Source organism: Heteronotia binoei, chromosome 21 (genome assembly GCF_032191835.1).
Source record: "Heteronotia binoei isolate CCM8104 ecotype False Entrance Well chromosome 21, APGP_CSIRO_Hbin_v1, whole genome shotgun sequence".
Taxonomy (NCBI): domain Eukaryota; kingdom Metazoa; phylum Chordata; class Lepidosauria; order Squamata; family Gekkonidae; genus Heteronotia; species Heteronotia binoei.
The window spans coordinates 90,835,545-90,854,412 of NC_083243.1; the positions used below are offsets into that span (position 1 = coordinate 90,835,545).

Genomic DNA, 18,868 nt, shown 5'->3' on the forward strand with positions numbered 1-18,868 from the left:
TCAACATAAATTCAACATGTGCCAAGCGTCTTAAGGGCTAATTAATCATGGATGAGAAACAGACCAGTGTGTTTGATGTCAGAACTTCCAAGGTAAAGAGATTTTTATCTGTTGCTCCGGGACTAAATTGGGAAATATTTGGAAGGCAAACGAAGGTCTGGACACATAAACAACTTGTAATAATAAAGGAGGAGGAGGGGGAAATCTTGGACTGAGTTAAACAGATATAAGGCTTAAAAAAGGCAAAAGCTGATATTGTTTGAAATTTTGTGGTCAACAAGTCATTACAGGAAATGACGTCTGGGAACATCGTGAGACTTCACAACCATAGATAACAAGACTTTGTGGCAAGTGTGGGCGGAAGAGGCCATCAAGGGAAGGGAAAACTACAGGTTTTTTTAAGCCCCTCTAGGACTAAACCATAGAGAAACATCGAGCACCATTTTGGGAAATTATAACTTTTTAAAAATTAATATCTGGACCCAGGGGCATAGGAGGACGGTGATTTGGGGCTTTTCTGAAAGGGCATGCCCTAATCTATAAGACTAGACCATTTAAAAAGAACTTGGTGACTTCAATTGTAAAGCTTATATTTATAATGGGAAGGCAGTAATGTCAGCCCAAAAAACATTACAGACAAGATCCAAGACACTAGAAGAGGGCAAAAAGGCTGATAAAAAAGAACAGATGGGTGCCATGGAAGCTGGATTATCTAAACTGATTAAAGATTCTATAAGTGATTGTAAGAAGGAAATAAAAAAAGATATAGAAGTTCTCAGTAAAGAGTTTAAATCAGTATCCAAAAAAATCCAAGAGGTGGAAGAGAAAGTGAAAGACCATGATGAAAGAATTGATACAGTAGATTCCACAATTAAAAAATTGCAGGATATAAAATATCTTTTTCAGGCCCAGGAGGTTGTATATGAATCACTAAAAAAGTGAAGCTCCTAGCAATGGTTTCAAATCAATTCTGTATCTACAGAGGAGCCCTCATTCACTAGAAGCCACCATTCTGTCCTGGGCCATAATTCAATTCTCAGTGTGTGTTCAGAGCACTGAGCTAAACCAGACAGATTAATGTTTTCACATATAACAGTAGTGCTGGGGCAGTATCCTAAAAGCAACTTAATATATTGCAAATATATAGAAAATCACTCTGTTTATATTTATATTGATGTTTTTTGTTCACCAAAACACAATTGCTCATGTGAAAATGTAGTAACAAAGAATTTCTATCTCTGTGCCTTTTCTGTTTTGTCAGTGAAAAATAAAAAATATATTAAAAAAGAAAAGAAAATCACCCTTTACGTTGGTTCTTTTATCTTGAAAAGGAAAACTAAAAAGTTCAGGCCAATTTCAATTTTTTTTCAAGGCTGATTTCTGAAAATCTCTTCCCCCCACCCATTCCTGCTTCTTAAACTGATATGCATTTACATGAACATAAGCAATAGCCCTATATTTCAAACACAAAAAGACCTGACAGTGGTGTTACAGCAGCGTTGTTTGTACTCACACGGCTTTTGGTGCGTTCTAGTTGTTCCCGTTGTTCCCCAAGTTCTTCGATGATATCAGTACCAATTTGATCCGTTTCTGCAGCAATCTGATGTGAACGCTCTATGCTTTGACTGGCTCGGTTCAAGCTTTCTGTTCCCTGAAGCAGCAGCACCCTCTGAGACTGTACTTGAGTCTAAAGACAATTAAGATGTACTTAAAAGACATAGAAAGTGTACCTTTTGTAATGTTCTCAGTGGAAGACTACAGAATGACAGATCGCTTTCCAAATGAGTGACAGGATCTGCTTTGCCAGAATGCCAGATGTCTGCTGTGTGCTTTTGTAAACTTTAATATAGCTAAGGAATGTACTATTCCTGATAGAAAATACCACAATACCTACACCAGGTAAGATTATAATCAATTTAAAAAATAAACTAGAAAAAAAAAGCAGAGACATTCCCCAGCTGGTGAAATTTCCTGACATTAGTTGTTCATAAAACAAATTTCCATGATTTAAAAATGCAATTAACTGATAAAGAACAACAATACATACATTGTCCCACAGCCATACCAACAAAAACTGCATATACCAGTGCTACTACAGTTTTGAAACCCTACTTTCATCACTTCGTATCATGGCAGTCAAGGTTTATATCCAGAAATTTATATCTAGCTTTTCTCCACAGTGGGAATGCAAACCTGCTTACAGCATTCTTCTCTTCTCTTCAGATTTATCCTCAAAACAAATATCCTGGCCCAAGGTCATCCAGTGAACTTCCAAAACAGAATGCTAATTTGAACCTTGGTCTCCCATATTCTAGTCCAGCAGCTGAACCCCTGCATCACAATGGTTTAAGTGAGGTTGAGAAAACATTTCATGCAGTACAGAAGGAAGCAAGGTGCATTGTGCCTTCCATCTCCTGAGCATTTTTATGTTATCAGACTGATACATCAAAGTAGCTCTGCAGGACACAGCAAGGTTGAGCAAGAGCACCACAAGTCCATGATCAATCTGCCTACAGGGACAGAAGCATTCTGCTAATCTGTGAACATTCTGTAAATTCAAGTATATCCAAGCTTAACAGCGCCTACCTTCTTTGATGAGAGTTTTAACCTTAAAAACTAAGGACTATCTTGGATGCTGCACCTTGGTATCATGGTCAAAAGCCAGATATATTATTAAACTGCATTCAAAGTATTGTGAAGGAATTTTGTGTACTTTGATGAAAAATATCTGATCCTGGCATTTCAGCTGCCATAAAGGAGCCCAAAGCAGCCTCCATGTACTACAAAGCTTCTACTTCAGTGAACCTAAATATTCCTCTGATTTACATGCAATTGTTCTTTATCAGTTGTTTGCCCTGCAGGAATGAACAGAGTCAACAATTGTACCACACATCTGCACCTGATGTGCAGTAAAAACCTTTTATCTCTTGGGAGATAATTGAGCTCACTGGGTTCCAAATATCTAGGAAAATGGAGTAGTTGTACAATTATTTAATGATTACCACTTGGAATCCTAAATAACTATCCATTCAGTTTTAATGGGAGAGCAGGTTATACTATGAACTCACACTGATGTTGCCATCTATGTGCAAATTTGGATAGTAAAAGTAAAGAGAACAATTTGGATGTTTAAGTAAAGTGGGTGGGATCTTTTACTTGCATAGAATGAGTTCATATAAGTAAACAGGTAAGGTAAATATTCCTCATTTGGGGAGCAGCACTTAGGAGAAGCATTTTAGTTGACTTGGGATAAAGAAAGTGGCAAAAATTGCATCCATGAACTTGTTCCACTCGCTGAAGTATAGAATCCAAATAATTGGTAGTTCACACTACTCTAACACACTATAAGGGGGGGCATGGTTTCGTGTCACATCTGAACTGACCCATAATGTGGTTGGTATACATAGTGTGTTTTGGGAGAAAAATATTATACTCAGTCTCCTTCCTTGATCCGATTTTCTCTATTCCCAAGCGGCACTTACATTAAAATGAAATCTGTTTCTTCTAAATTCAGCCTACCTTCCCTGCTTGTAATGAAGCAATAAGTAGCTATGGATTTAACAATAGTAATAAAACAGACACAGTATCACAGTGGGGAGGTGCTGTGGCTCAGAGGTAGAGCATCTGCTTGACATGCATAAAGTCCAAGGTTCAAGTTCCAGTATCTCCAATTAAAAGGATCAGGTAGTAGGTCATATAAAAGACCTCCACCTGAGATCCTAGAGAGCCGCTGCCATTCTGAGAAGACAATGCTGATCCTGATGCAGCAATGGTCTGATTCAGTATGGCAGTTTCATATGTTCATGGTGTGTAACTTGTTTGGAATCCAAGAAAGAATGCAGAGTACCCTTCCAAGGACAGAGGCCTTCTACCACTGCAAGAAAAGTACTATTGGTACTTACTGTGAAGGGTCCTTCTCCTCTGAGGTCAGGAGGCCATCTCTGTGGGTTATTTCCATTCATCCTTCAGGGAGGCAGGAAATACTTTTTTCTACTTCCTGTTGGTGCCTTCGAAATGACCCGCCCTTCAGTTCTGGGACTCCGAAAGCAGTAACCATAATTTAAGTAATACTCTAATTCTGTTAAAGAAAACGTACTAAGCAAGAGCATTAATGGCCACATAGCAGTACCCAGTGAGATACAGGGTAGAAAGGCAAAAAGAAGAGAACAGCACACAGAAACAGGAATGTCGATGATGATGGGAGGGCCAAGATGGCCTCCTGACCTCAGAGGAGGAGGACCCTTCACGGTAAGTACCAAAGGTCATTCTCCCTCTGAGGCGGAGGCCATCTTTGTGGACCTCCCAGAGCAGTGCCCCTTAGATGGGTGGATCATCATTGGCTGTTATCGCGGTGTGCTGCAAAACTCTTCTTCCAAATAATTCAGTTTGTAATGACAAACAAAGGTGGAAATGGAAAAACATGCAGTAGCTTTACAAGCTTCTTCTGCAAATGATCTATTAAGTAGGGCTGCATTGGTGGATGAACTACACAAGGAATGTGCCATAATTCTGGTAGGTGTCTCCAGGCTAGAAGCCTTGTAGACTGCATATCACAAGCCTTGAGAACTAAACTAATGGAAGTCTTGGACATTCAATCTCCAGACCTGGAGGGTGATATGTTGCTGAAGCAGCTGTCTGTTTTCCCAATGGAGTCTGTCCTTGAAATGTAGCTATTAAGCATTCTGTGGACATCCAGGGTATGCCACACAAATTCTTTGGGATGCTTGCACTGTAGGCAAAATGTGGGAAGATAGATCTCTTGTAATCTGTGAAAACTCAAAGAAACTTTAGGCAAAAAAATGTTGGATCAGCACTGAGCACTACCTTATCTGTGTGAAGGATGAAAGGTTTGATTTTACAGATAACACACTAATCTCCGAGACTCTGTGAGCTGAGGTTACAACAATTAAAAAGAGAGTCATCTTGATTACCCACTACAGACCAACTTCCCTGAAAGGCTCAAAGGGAGACTTTGCAAGGGCAGATGATACTGTAACCCCCAAATAGGATAGCAATATACTGGAGGAGGTGCCTAGAGCATAGCATTTTGCAGGAAAACACAGGACATGATGTTTGGGCAGCTTGTATCCTCCATAAACAGGAAGTGCTGTGGTAAGGGCAGCAATCTGACTGTGGATAGTGGAGGACTTTAGACCTAATGTCAGACCATCCTGGAGAAAAACTAACACAGAAAAACAGTGAAGGGTGGCAACAGTTCAATCTGATTTTGTTTGCACCATCTCACAAAAGCTGTCCAGATAGTGTTGTAAATGTGATTGGCTCTTGGATGTGATTGGCTCTTGGATTGGCTCTTGGCTCCAGAAGAGTAACCAGAAGAGTTTCTCCAGTGAGAAAACGAAGCCAGTCTTGCTGGAGGCGCCAGAGAAGGCTCTGATTAAGCATGTCTGGAGAGACTGGAATAGACAGAGGAGGCCAGATCTCTGTAATCACCAAGAGCCAAGGATGTTGAGCCCTATGACAGGCCACCAGTATGACCTTGGCTGCCTGTTCCCAAATCCTGCAAATGGTCTTAGGAATGAGTAGAAGCAGAGGGAAGCAAAGAGGAGTCCTGGGGCAGGAAGACGTGAGAACGTTGATCACCTCCACCTTCATGCAGTAATACCCCATGAAAGAAACGAGGAAGCTGATGATTTGTGCTTGACGCAAATTGGTTTAGGAAAGGACATTCTAGGTGTAGGCAAATGAGGTTGAAGATCTTGGGATGGAAGGACCATTCCCCTCCACCAGTCCAGCCACGTGCTATCCCCACCCCTGATGTACTCCACTCTGATGGGAGATTCCTCTCTTCCCAGACCAAGATCCTCAAATCCACTCTGTGGAGCTGGGGTGACTGAGAGCCCCTTGCTAGTACAGATATGCCTTTGGTAGCGATGTTGTCCATCCAGATAAAGACAGGCTGATGGGCCAGATCCAACCTGAAGTAATTCAGAGTCAGCTGGATGACCCTGAGTTCTAGAAGTTGATGGGAAGACTCTGTTCTTCGAGAGTCCACTGACCCTGTAGCAGAACCTTGTTCAGCATAGCTCCCCAATGTTGAGGGCTTGCAGCTGTGAAGAACTCCCTATAGACCTGGTCGTACAATACCTCGTCCTGTCAAAGGCTGCTGACCTTCACCTGCCAGAGAAGACAGGATCTGATGGATACAGGAATCCAGAGATGAAAAATCCTCTTTCCCATGATGGACAACTAGTAGGAATGAAGGGAATGCTGCAGTGGTCTAGAATGAAGCCTGGCCCACCGGACTGTGTCTAAGCAGGAGATCAGCAGACACATGAGTTTGACCAGAAACAATAGGGATGAGAAGTTGTCCTGGATTACAGCAGCCTGGATCTTGCACCTTTTACAGTGGGAGGAAAAGAGAACTGCAGGATGTGTCAATGATAGTTCCCAGTTGAAGGGGACTCTTTGCCTGGTTTACAATAAAACCATGCTCCTGTGAGCGGAGAGTGGACTAGGTGCCCCGAATGTATTTGGAGAGGCTGCTGGACCTGATGAGAAGGGCGTCTAATTATGGATGGACATAAATCCCCTGGTGCCTGAGGTGGATTACAGGGTTTACCAGGATCTTGGTAAATGCCCTGGGGGCCTTGGAAAGTCCAAAAGGAAGTGTTCAGCATTGGGAACATTGGCCATTCACAGAAGATCTGAGAAATATTCTGTGAGCAGGATTAATGGGGATGTGTAAGGAGACATCAATCAGGACTACTGAAGTCAAAAAATACCTGGGGTTGAAGGGCTTCTGTTATGGACTTCAAAGATTCCCTGAGCAAGCCCCGAAGCTTGACAAACTTGTTGAGAAACTTGAGATCCAAACTGGCCCTCCAATTGGTATTCCTCTCAGAAACTGTGAATAAAATGGAATATACTCCCCAATCCTACTCTGGAAGGGGAATGGGCTGCATAACACAAATGTGACAAAATGCTGTATGGCCTGTTCAGTGATTATTCTTTGGATGCAGACCTCGGGCACCAGAGACTGAATGAGTCGTTCCAGTGGGAGATTGTGGATTTTAAGGTGTAGCCATGAACAATGACATCTAGGGTCCACAAGTCTTCTTGAGAATACCTCCACACCAGAAGGAAGGTCAAAAACCTGACTCCCATTGGAAGGGACATGCAGCCATGCTTGCATGGGATTGGACTCACATTGCCTTTTGGCGGGGGGGGGGGGGGGGGCACAGACCAAAACCTGGACAAGGAGTACTAAGCACAAAAGGAGTGATTTCCCCATCTATCAAAATGACAGATGTACAGAGACACAGTGTGTTTCTAGTTATGTGTCTTCACCAGAAATCTACCAAGGCAGTTACCAAGGAGACAATCCCTCGGGAATGCAGATACAATAGATTTGGAAAGCATGCCTGCAGGCCAAGCACTCAACCTCCACGCCACAGTGGTGGAAGTCATGGCCTTAGAAATGAACATTAAGCTGTCTAAGGTGGCATCAGCAAGAAAGAAGGCAGCCTTCAGCCTCCTGCTAGTGCCTTCAAGGAGGCAATGGCTGTTCTTTGACAAGACCTGGATAACCTTGCAGACCCATACGATTGTTGCTCTGGATGTGATGGAGGCTGTAGTGGAAGCTCTCACCATCCTCAGGAAGCAGACCAGTAGACTTCAATGCTGCCATGGCCCATCAACTGGGGAGACCTGTAATAACTCATCAGCATAATTAGAGCATAAAGCATTTAAACAAATGTGGAAACTCCCCATTTGAGTCAGGTTTGCCCCATTCCACCCTGAGGTGACATTCAAATATTCAGCCACAGTATGAAAAGGAAAACTCATTAGCACTCGTGGTCATAACCTTTCTACAAGAAGCCTTAAGCTCCTATGCATGTGGAAGGTAAGCATGAAATGCAAGGACTGCTATAGCCTTTGTTAAGAAAGCCACTTGGTTTCTTCCTCCTCCTCCTCCTCTTTGATAGGGATTCCCCCTCCTCCCAGTCATCAGGTATAGAGTCAGATAACCTAGGTTCTGCTCCAGGGCTTCTCCATCTCTTTGTATGGGTAACAGCCTACCTGGGTGCCTTAGTGGCCCAGGGCAGGAGGGGATGAGAAGTTTGAGGAGGTTGATCAGAGCCCTGTGAAATAAGTGCCATCTTAGGGCAGAAAGAAGCCATCCCCTCTTGCATGTTTCTGCAGAAGGTTCACATCACCCCAATGTGGAATAAAGAAACTCCCAGAACTGGGTACTTTACCACTGAGGAAGGTGGCTCTGTGAGGAACCTGCTCCATCTGGTATGCTGAACAGGCACCTCTGTCACTGTCAGCCATTGTAAGGGCCAGTTGATGTGGAGGGAATGGAGTAGATACAGACTCCAAGCCTCCAAAATGGCCGCCACCAGCTACTGACAACCCTGAAGGACTGGCATGCTCTACCAGCAAGCAGCGCTTCTTGGCCTGTCATTTGACTGTCGCTGCCACTGACTGCTGGGCTCTGTTGAGATGGATAGCACAAACAAGCCACGAAGGCAAGATGGCCCCACCTGAAAGCAGATGGCATTTCTTGGCCTGTCATTTGGCCACCAGTGTCGCTGACCGCTGGGCTCCATCGAGATGGATGGCATGAGCAAGTCACAAAGGCATGTCGGCCCTGCCTAAAAGGTATGCAGCAATCACAGCTGCAGACGCCTCTGACTTCTTGTCAGTCAGAAAAGCCTCTGAGTGTTCTGCCTCCACCATTTGGTGAGAGAAAAAATATTACGCAGGAGCACTTCAAAAGTGCAAAAAAATATCGATCCTCTGTAGGCCTCTGAAGAGAGAGGGGGAGGGAGGCAGAGGAGATAAGTGGTAAGAAATAGAAAGGAAACACAGAACATGGAGGAACATTCTCCTGTGAGGGAGAATGCAGAAGATTTTATTTGTTAGTCTTCACCAAAATGAGTTAGAATATAAGGCAGAACAGTGAAGGAAGTATAGAAAGGTAGTTATGAGGGGAAATATGTAAGAAAAATCTAGAGTTTAATTGATAAAAGGCAAGGCTTGATCTAAGCTGCTCTCCCTATAGAGGCAGGAAAAGAACTGAAGGGTGGGTCATTCCGAAGGCGCCAACAGGAAGTAGAAAGAAGTATTTCCTGCCTCCCTGAAGGATGGATGGGAATAACTCACAGAGATGGCCTCTGTCTCAGAGGGAGAATGGCATGCACACACCCCTTCTGCAAGTTACCTACATCTGTAGTTGGTGCACATGTACTTCCCTATAGTGCCAGACAATATCCTTGGGGACACAGGACAGAATCCAGGCACAAGCTCTGAACAGTGAGATACAGTTAAATGTGTTGGCTGCCTCTTGGCTCAAATCCATTCATTCAGCTGTTGTCATGAGGTCAAAGAAAGGGCTCATAGTTGACTATGGGAAAGGAATAGTGGAAGTACGGAAAGAATTGTACTACACCTAGACTATAAAGCTCAGATGTTTAAATGTCTAGAAGTGCAATCCTATACAATGTTGCTCCAGTCAAAGCCCAGTGAAATCAATCATAACATTAGCAAGAACCAAAAGAACACTGCCAACTATAATTTCAAAACATCCTTATGTATAGTTATTTATAATGAATACTCACACTTTGTTGGTTTTCTTCAGAGAAGATACCATATTTTTTATCTCCAGGGCCTCCTGGAACCACTCCTAAATCTGTACTTTTCATTTTCCTCTGAAACATGGCAAGGTCTCTTTGGTATGTTCGAATTTTGATCATCATTTGATTGTGGAAGGACACTGGAGCATATTTCAGTTCTTCTTCCATTTCCCGTAGCTTAAATAAATATCAAAATCTTTGCTTACATGCGCACCTGAAGTATGGCCATGCTTAAACTTTGTTTAACAATTTGTCCAAACAGTATACTGCCGCTGTGAAAACCCACACTTTTTATCCAGGAATATCACAGCATGCTGTATGATTGTACATCTTGCACTAGTCTACTTAACAAGTTAGTGTTGTCTTTGGCATCATAAAAAAATAGGAAATAGAAATAAATGGAAGGAAAAAAATCCCTGACAGTTGAAAGGGATTTGCATGAGGACACTGAAACAACTAAAAAATAAAGAAAATATATAATAAGAACTTAAGAGAAGCCATGTTAGATCAGGCCAATGGCCCATCCAGTCCAACATCTGTGTCACACAGTAGAAAAAATTTATACATATACACATACACACACACACACACACACTGTGGCTAATAGCCACTGATGGACCTCTGCTCCATATTTTTATCTAAACCCCTCTTGAAGGTGGCTATGCTTGTGGCCGCCACCACCTCCAGTGGCAGTGAATTCCACATGTTAATCACCCTCTGGGTGAAGAAGTACTTCCTTTTATCCGTTTTAACCTGTCTGCTCAGCAATTTCATCGAATGCCCACGAGTTCTTGTATTGTGAGAAAGGGAGAAAAGTACTTCTTTCTCTACTTTCTCCATCCCATGCATTATCTTGTAAACCTCTATCATGTCACCCTGCAGTCGACGTTTCTCCAAGCTAAAGAGTCCCAAGCGTTTCAACCTTTCTTCATAGGGAAAGTGTTCCAGCCCTTTAATCATTCTAGTTGCCCTTTTCTGGACTTTCTCCAATGCTATAATATCCTTTTTGAGGTGCTGCGACCAGAACTGCACACAGTACTCCAAATGAGACCGCACCATCGATTTATACAGGGGCATTATGATACTGGCTGATTTGTTTTCAATTCCCTTCCCAATCATTCCCAGCATGGCGTTGGCCTTTTTTATTGCAAACGCACACTGTCTTGACATTTTCAGTGAGTTATCTACCACGACCCCAAGATCTATCTCTTGGTCAGTCTCTGCCAGTTCACACCCCATCAACTTGTATTTGTAGCTGGGATTCTTGGCCCCAATGTGCATTACTTTGCACTTGGCCACACAGAACCGCATCTGCCATGTTGACGCCCACTCACCCAGCCTCAACAGATCCCTTTGGAGTTCCTCACAATCCTCTCTGGTTCTCACCACCCTGAACAATTTAGTGTCATCTGCAAACTTGGCCACTTCACTGCTCACTCCCAGCTCTAAATCAAATAATCTTTGTTTCTGTTTTATACACACAGTGCCAAGTCCTCAGTCTCTCAGGGACATTAAACAGACCATTGACGTAATAGTAGTTTATTGAACCTCGAAGACTGTATTAGGCATGGCAGGTCTTGCAAAGACTGGCGGGGCCAGTCTTTGACATATACATTCATTATAACCGTTATAGATTCAAAGGGAAAGCAGGAAGCTCAAATTGGAGATATATGCGGGAAGTCCCTTGGCCCATCCCCTTCAAGGTGCATCAGGCCTGGCCGGTCGACCTTGGTCTCTTAGCCAACCGCCAGGCCCACGGAGTCTTCTTTGATAACTTGTTACAAAGAGATAGTGGTGAGTGACATGAAAGAGCAAGGAAACATCAAAACAGCAATGCACAGGAATTCATAGCAAGCCATTCACGGCAAGGCCCTTGACACACAGAAGCAAACTTCACAGAAGAGGATGACACAAAGAAGTCTATTAAAAATAGTGGCATCCAGAAAGACAAAAGAATTCTATATTATACATTTTCAACAATTGTTTGCTCTTACAGCACAGTACTATGCTTAGATGTATAAGAAGATGGCTGAAAGTTAAATAATTTTGACTCATAAAACCTTATCTCATTTACACAGTATTTCCTTAGTCTTCCTTCCTCACTTGCCTCATCCTCATAGAATGATAGAGTTGGAAGGGACCTCCAGGGTCATCTAGTCCAACCCCCTGCACAATGCAGGAAACCCACAAATACCTACCCCAAATTTACAGGATCTTCATCGCTGTCAGATGGCCATCTAGCCTCTGTTTAAAAACCTCCAAGGAAGGAGAGCCCACCACCTCCCGAGGAAGCCTGTTCCACTGAGGAATCACTCTAACGGTCAGGAAGTTCTTCCTAAGGGTGAGCTGGAAACTCTTTTGATTTAATTTCAACCCACTGGTTCTGGTCCAACCTTCCGGGGCCACAGAAAACAATTCAACACCATCCTCTACATGACAGCCCTTCAAGTACTTGAAGATGATAATCATATCACCTCTCAGCTACCTCCTCTCCAGGCTAAACATCCCCAGCTCCTTCAACCTTTCCTCATAGGACTTGGTCTCGACCCCTCACCATCTTCGTTGCCCTCCTCTGGACCCGTTCCAGCTTGTCTATATCCTTCTTAAAATGTGTTGCCCAAAACTGAACACAATACTCCAGGTGACGTCTCACCAGAGTAGAGTAAAGCGATACCATCACTTCACGTGATCTGGACACTATACGTCTGTTGATACAGCCCAAAATTGCATTTGCCTTTTTAGCCACCACATCACACTGTTGACTCATGTTCGGTGTATGATCCACTAAGACCCCTAGATCCTTTTCGCACATACTACTGCTAAGACAAGTCTCCCCCATCCTATAACTATGCATGGGATTTTTCCTACCAAAATGCAGAACTTTACATTTATCCCTGTTAAAATTCATTTTACTGGTTTTAGCCCAGTCTTCCAGCCTGTCAAGGTCATCCTGTATTCTGTTTCTATCTTCTACTGTATTTGCCACCCCTCCCAATTTAGTATCATTGGCAAATTTAATAAGCATTCCTTCTATTCCTTCATCCAAATCGTTTATAAAAATGTTGAACAAAACAGGACCCAGGACAGATCCTTGAGGCACTCCACTTGCCACTCCTCTCCAAGAGGATGAGGAACCATTCACAAGCACTCTTTGGGTGCGATCTGTCAACCAGTTACAGAGCCACCTAACGGTAACAGGATCCAAACCACATTTTACCAACTTGTCAACAAGTATAGTACGTGGAACCTTATCAAAAGCCTTACTGAAATCAAGATAAACAACGTCTACAGCATTCCCCTGATCCAGCAAGGTAGTCACTTTCTCAAAAAAAGAGATCAGGTTAATCTGACATGACTTGTTCTTGAGAAACCCATGCTGGCTTCTTTCTTTCTAAATGTTCCAGGACCGACTGTTTGATGATTTGTTCTAAAACTTTTCCAGGTATAGACGTCAAGCTGACAGGCTGGCAGTTACCCGGATCCTCTTTTTTCCCCTTCTTGAAGATGGAGACAACATTTGCCCGCCTCCAATCTTCCGGCACCTCTCCTGTTCTTCAAGAATTCTCAAAAATAACAGCCAGAGGCTCAGAAATTATATCCGCAAGCTCTTTTAGAATCCTTGGATGCAGTTCATCTGGCCCTGAGGACTTAGTTTCATTTAAAGAAACTAGGTGTTTATGTACTACCCCTATGCTGATTCTAGGTTGGAACTTCATACCCTCCTTGTATGTTCTGCTTTTGCCATGTTGAGCACCGTTTTCTGTTTTACTTTGTTCTCCAGACTTTCATTCTCTCCAAGCAAAGAGCTAACTTAGGTCCAGTTTGCACTTAAGTGGTAAAATGTAATCCAGGTTGCTCTCTTCCAGACTGCAGAAGAGGGCTTATGTGTCTGAATGATACTTCATAAACGGCATCCTTTGCACAAAATCAGCAAGTCAGGAAGAAGTCTATAACAGAACCATTCTCTGCAATATCTAGCTTTCCATATGGAGGTATTTTTTTTTAATGGAGAAGCATTCAGCCATACAACACCCCCCACACACACACACACACCTGCACTCTTGTGCTACAACCCAGACACAGATTTACTGCCTTAGTGACAATTTAATCCTCATTGCCATCTTGTGGAAATTCCTGCATATAGCCTCCACATTAACATAGCATTCTTCTAAGCCCAGCAAAAAAATAAAGGCCAGGAGTCAAAGATTTATAAAAGCAGTGCCATGAAGCTAGGAGATATAGAATTCTTTTACCTAAATGCATCTTCCCAGGCTGCACAGCAAACTGCTTTTGAGGGGAAATTCATTTTGGTTTGGCAGGGTACATTGCTAAAGGCAGTAAGGAGAGAGAGAAAACACACACAAGGAAAAACAACAGAATGTTTAAAGTGGCATCCTCCCCAGCAAGAATTTTTGTTTACAGCAAATGGAATGAAAAAGGTTTCATATCTACCAGCAATCCTTTTACTCCAATCAAAATTTATATCTTACTGTTTCATTTGCTTCTTTCTGTTTCCCTTCAAATTCTCGAAGCAGCTTCTTCTTTTCCTCTAGAATACAAAACAAATAACACACAAAAAGTATGTTTTCAAAGGAAGAAAACACAATTCAGCACTACCAAAAGGCATTCTGGGGATGCATTCACCAAATAATTTCCACAATAGTCACATATTATCTAATTACTGCTTGTTTTGTGAAAACTCATGGTTTCACATGATCAGTGTATAAAACAACATGACTCTAGTCTAAATCACTGTATAATGGATCTTCTTTGATGGAGTGCTAGTTCATACAATCCATCAAGGATCCTGCAAGTTTCAGGGAAGAGCAGCTTCTATGTATGCAAACAGGTAAAATGCAAGACAGGAGGTATGCACATACAACTCTACAAATATAAGTAAATTTTGCACAATCCATTACCACCTTTGTTGAAGGGAAAGGCATGCACAAACTGACATAGATGCAGTGGAGTCATGTCATATATTTCCTCACATGCACAATGGATGAATGTGTGTATCCTTGCTTCTCAGTGCTAGGCATGGGATCCCTGCCTGCAGAAAGTGTGAAATGGTCCTAGGTGGGCTTACTTTCAAATATGAGCATGCGTGTTTAAAAGCCCACTATTTGGGGCAAAACAATTTACACACATTTCTAGAAAATGAATCTCTCCGATCATTAATATTTTGGGTTTCATCAGTAGGAAAGAAATTAATTCAATTAATCATTCTGTAATTCACTTGCACAAGTGTTGCCAAGTCCATAGAATAGAAACAAAATATGGATAGTTTGCCAGTGTCACAATTAAACTGGCTATATGGAGACAGACAGTAACACAGTCATGAAGATTTCTAGTTTTTCTCTTCCAAGGAAGCTTTTTCATCCATATCTAAAGATTTCAAAATGTAAAACTGGAGGGAAGGATGTCAGGGAATAAAGGAGGTATCTCAAAGTAGGCAGTAGTATAATAATGCAACATTATGTTCTCCAAGTACTCTAAAGCAGAATATACACTACAATGACAGATCAGTAGCAAGATCAGAGAAACTCTCTCAGCAAGATAATACATGTGAAAGCAGATGTAGTATCTCTCCTACATGGGTCAAGGGATCACTGCTCGACTCACAGAATCCTTTGTGAAAAATCTTGTTGACAGGGGATGAAGGATATCAAACATGAGACTTTAGTTATGGCAGAAAAAAAATTCACCTCACAGCAAGGATATCTCCTTTCAAATACAGCTATTCAGTTAAAATCACACTGGAAGAGGGCAGCACTGTTCCACTACAGAGAGGCTACACTATGCTAGGTCACTAGTAGTATACATAAAACATACTTTAAAAATACATGTAGAAAATGACTCAAGCATAATAAATAACAGGAACAATGCTTAAGCAGCTCTGACAATAATGTGCAATTACAGAAGTTCTTTGACTAAACCAAACTAGAAACAGACATTCTATTTTTAATAAAATTAAAATCATTTAAAAGATCATGTGACAAATGCTGGAACTGTCTGCCTCTGGAAGTTGTATTTCCTTAGTAGCCTAGTCATTGTATACATACCCTATCATAAGCAATCCTTGGAAGAATGCCAAAACCTTTTGAAGTCAATACAATTTTTTAGAAAAACAAGTTTATTCCAGGATCATTAGACAAAATTCATGGAATGCTTCTATACTTGTAAAAGCTGTAAAAGCTAAGAAAGTCCAAGATCCTGGCTATACTTGTGCTTAAACCATCTGCTGGAGACACGACTGCTACCTGTATTGGGACCTGCATGTAAACTACTAAGAAGCATCTGACTGGCTAGTGCTACTCTGATCATCTGACCTAACAAAGTAATTTTATTATATCTAACCTACACTAAGGAGTTGTGACATTCAGAGTAAGCCAAAATCCTTTGCAATAACATGACTTTCCTTCATTGTAATGGACAAATTATAATCTGGTTTATAATAAAATTGATAAAATCCTGCTGTACAGATGATGCCCTTTGCATTCCTAAATTACAAGGCACCTGCTATGTTGAAAAGTGAAACGTAAGTGAAATACAGTGGTTCAGTAGCTAACAAGTTGAATTTGAACATGAGTAAACTTACAAACCCCACCCAACTATGAAGTTTGCTGGATAGGCTTGAAGAACTTACTATATCTCTGCCTAATTTGATCATATTAAACCAACTTCCTGCCCAACAAACTTGACATTAAAAAGCTACTTTTAGACTGATGTTCAATAAGGAAACATACTGATCTCAATAAGGAAACATACTGATCTAATGTCACATAATACAGACAATCTTAACTCACTCTTTCATGTCCTGGCAATCGGTAGTGAGAGAATGCAACTCATGTTGCTTTTTGAAAAGAAAGGATCAAAGATTGGGAATCACTATTTTATATAAAATTATGCACATACAAGATTGCAGCATCAAAAATATCAACATGTTGAAAATTTTCATTTGACAGAAACTGGGTAAGGTTTTTATACTTCCTAAATGATCACAGCCAAAGAACTGATGCTGCTTTAAAAGATCTCTGAGAACAAAGTGGGGAAAACCCTCTTTTTCTAGTTCCATTTTTTTAGCTGTTTCAACAAACAAAGCAGCAAGAGACCAGGACTTTCCAGCCCCTGAAAACCTGTCCATTTTAGGCTTAAAATATATACAAACAGCAAGCTTTTAAATTACTTTCCTTCATTGCTAAGTATCTATGTGGGCAATAAGACAGCACTGTGCAAAATGATTCACAAAGTTACTTGGACCAATTAGTAAGGACTGTGGTATATATACTACTGTGTAAACTTTGCTGTATGTTGAATCCTACTATGTAATCTTGCATTATTTTGTGTGTCATGTTAACACTTATGTTTGCTTCAATTCTGTTTTTTAGATTTCTGATTGGTTCTACAACCCAAATCCTATTTCCATCCTGTTGACTGTACTGCCTCCCCCTGTGTAACGTACATAAATAAATCTTCTTTTGAGGGGAATGTTCCATTGTACTCAATAGCATTTACTTCTGAATAAATATGCTTAGGATAACAAGAAAGGAGCATCTTCCTTAAGTAGCCTTGGGTGCAGGATTGCCAACAGGTCTGCAGAAAGATGTCTTGCCCTGTTAACAGTAGCTCTAACATGTGGAAATATGCCAGCGAAGCTTTTCATGGCATGAAGATAAATAGCATCCCACTAAGCCTGTATTAAGAAGAAGAAGATGATATTGGATTTATATCCCGCCCTCCACTCCGAAGAGTCTCAGAGCGGCTCACAATCTCCTTTACCTTCCTCCCCCACAACAGGCACCCTGTGAGGTGGGTGGGGCTGGAGAGGGCTCTCACAACAGCTGCCCTTTTAAGGACAACCCCTGCCAGAGCTATGGCGGACCCAAGGCCATTCCAGCAGGTGCAAATGGAGGAGTGGGGAATCAAACCCGGTTCTCCCAGATAAGAGTCTGCACACTTAACCACTACACCAAACTGGTTCTCCAGGGACAGGACTTTTTTCTAGGCCAGCTGGCAACCCTACTTGACTTAGGGCACCACGAAATCTTTTCTTTTTCACAAGATTAAACCCGACCGTGAAACTCAAGCCTCTTTCAGGGTACCCCCTCCTCCTGATTTCCAAACACTCTTATGGTCCTTCTGAAGAGTTTGGGGGATGGCACCATACTACCAGTCCTGCTCCGAGGAATTTAAGAGCAATCTGTCAAACAATCTAGCAAGCAAGCCTTCTCAAACACTTTCGCTTGTTACTAAGAAAAGGTTCGTTTATCCTACTTATGCCTTTATAGACTTCTGTTAGAGTGGCATGAGGAAAGTGAGCGATAACGATGGCAAACCAGAGAGACTCAGCAGGAAGGCGGCGCCAGAGCTGTGTAGATGGGACAAAAGACTACCTGCCTCCTCACCTCCGAGGCGCCGCCGCTGGAGGGAGAAAAGTAACAACGGCCCGGGTGCCCGATTACTACCTCCCACGGCTTCGGCAAAACTTCTCACGTACCAGCGGCGGAGCTCTCGCGTAGTCTCTCCGGGGCGCCCTGCAGCTCCTTATGCAGGCCCCGGAAGATTTCGTGCAATCGCTCCAAGTGCTCGGAGGAGCCAAGGCCGCGATCCGCCATGGCACCGAAAAGAGCGAGCAGCAACTTCCCGAATCTGTTACCAAGGGCCTGGAAAGGCCGCCGCCGCCGCCGCCACCTCCTCCTCCTCCTCCTCACAGGCACTTCCGGAACAAGAAGCTACCCTCGCTCCTCTAGCAGAAGCACGCGCGGCTCCGCCATCAGGGCGCCTAAAGCAACCTCTCGTTCACATGCATTACACAGCGCCACTTTGGTTCAGGCGGGGAAGTAATTGCCAAAGGGGTGGGAAAGTCGCATTTTTGGGAGGGGTGTGTGTGTACGAAAAGGAATGACAGGATCGCCCACTGGAAACAAGGGGGAGGCTGCAAGGCCCACTGGAAATAATGGGAGTCAGGTACCTTTGAAATACATTACAACACAACAACAGCTGCAAAGAAAATGTGGAATGGAGTTTTCATTAAGCTCTCTGGGCCCGGATACATTACTCTAGGATTGGAATGATAGGTTCCAGAGTAGAATGACTAGGGGAAGCAGAAGTGTCCTGGAACTAGAATGACAGCCTCCAGAATGGAATGGCAGTCCCTGAGGTACCAGAAGTATACTGGGACTTGAATGACAGCCCCTCCAGGTACTGTCATTCCACTCTGGGGTCTGTCATTCCAGTCTCAGAACGCTCCTACCATCAGGCACTGTCAT

General features: G+C 42.5%; 1 protein-coding gene across 1 annotated transcript in view; it reads right to left on the reverse strand.

Moving 5' to 3' along the window:
* The window catches only part of LOC132588761 (vesicle transport through interaction with t-SNAREs homolog 1B-like), a 29,610-nt gene extending 11,156 nt beyond the window's left edge, over positions 1–18,454 (reverse strand). Inside the window, exons 1-4 of the mRNA XM_060261175.1 lie at positions 18,097–18,454; positions 14,090–14,148; positions 9,585–9,776; positions 1,514–1,687 (exon numbers count right to left, since the gene is read on the reverse strand). Of these exons, the coding sequence (XP_060117158.1) occupies positions 1,514–1,687; positions 9,585–9,776; positions 14,090–14,148; positions 18,097–18,214 (543 nt within the window). The 5' untranslated portion in view covers positions 18,215–18,454. The remainder of the gene's footprint in view (positions 1–1,513; positions 1,688–9,584; positions 9,777–14,089; positions 14,149–18,096) is intronic.
* Positions 18,455–18,868: the final 414 nt, after the last annotated feature.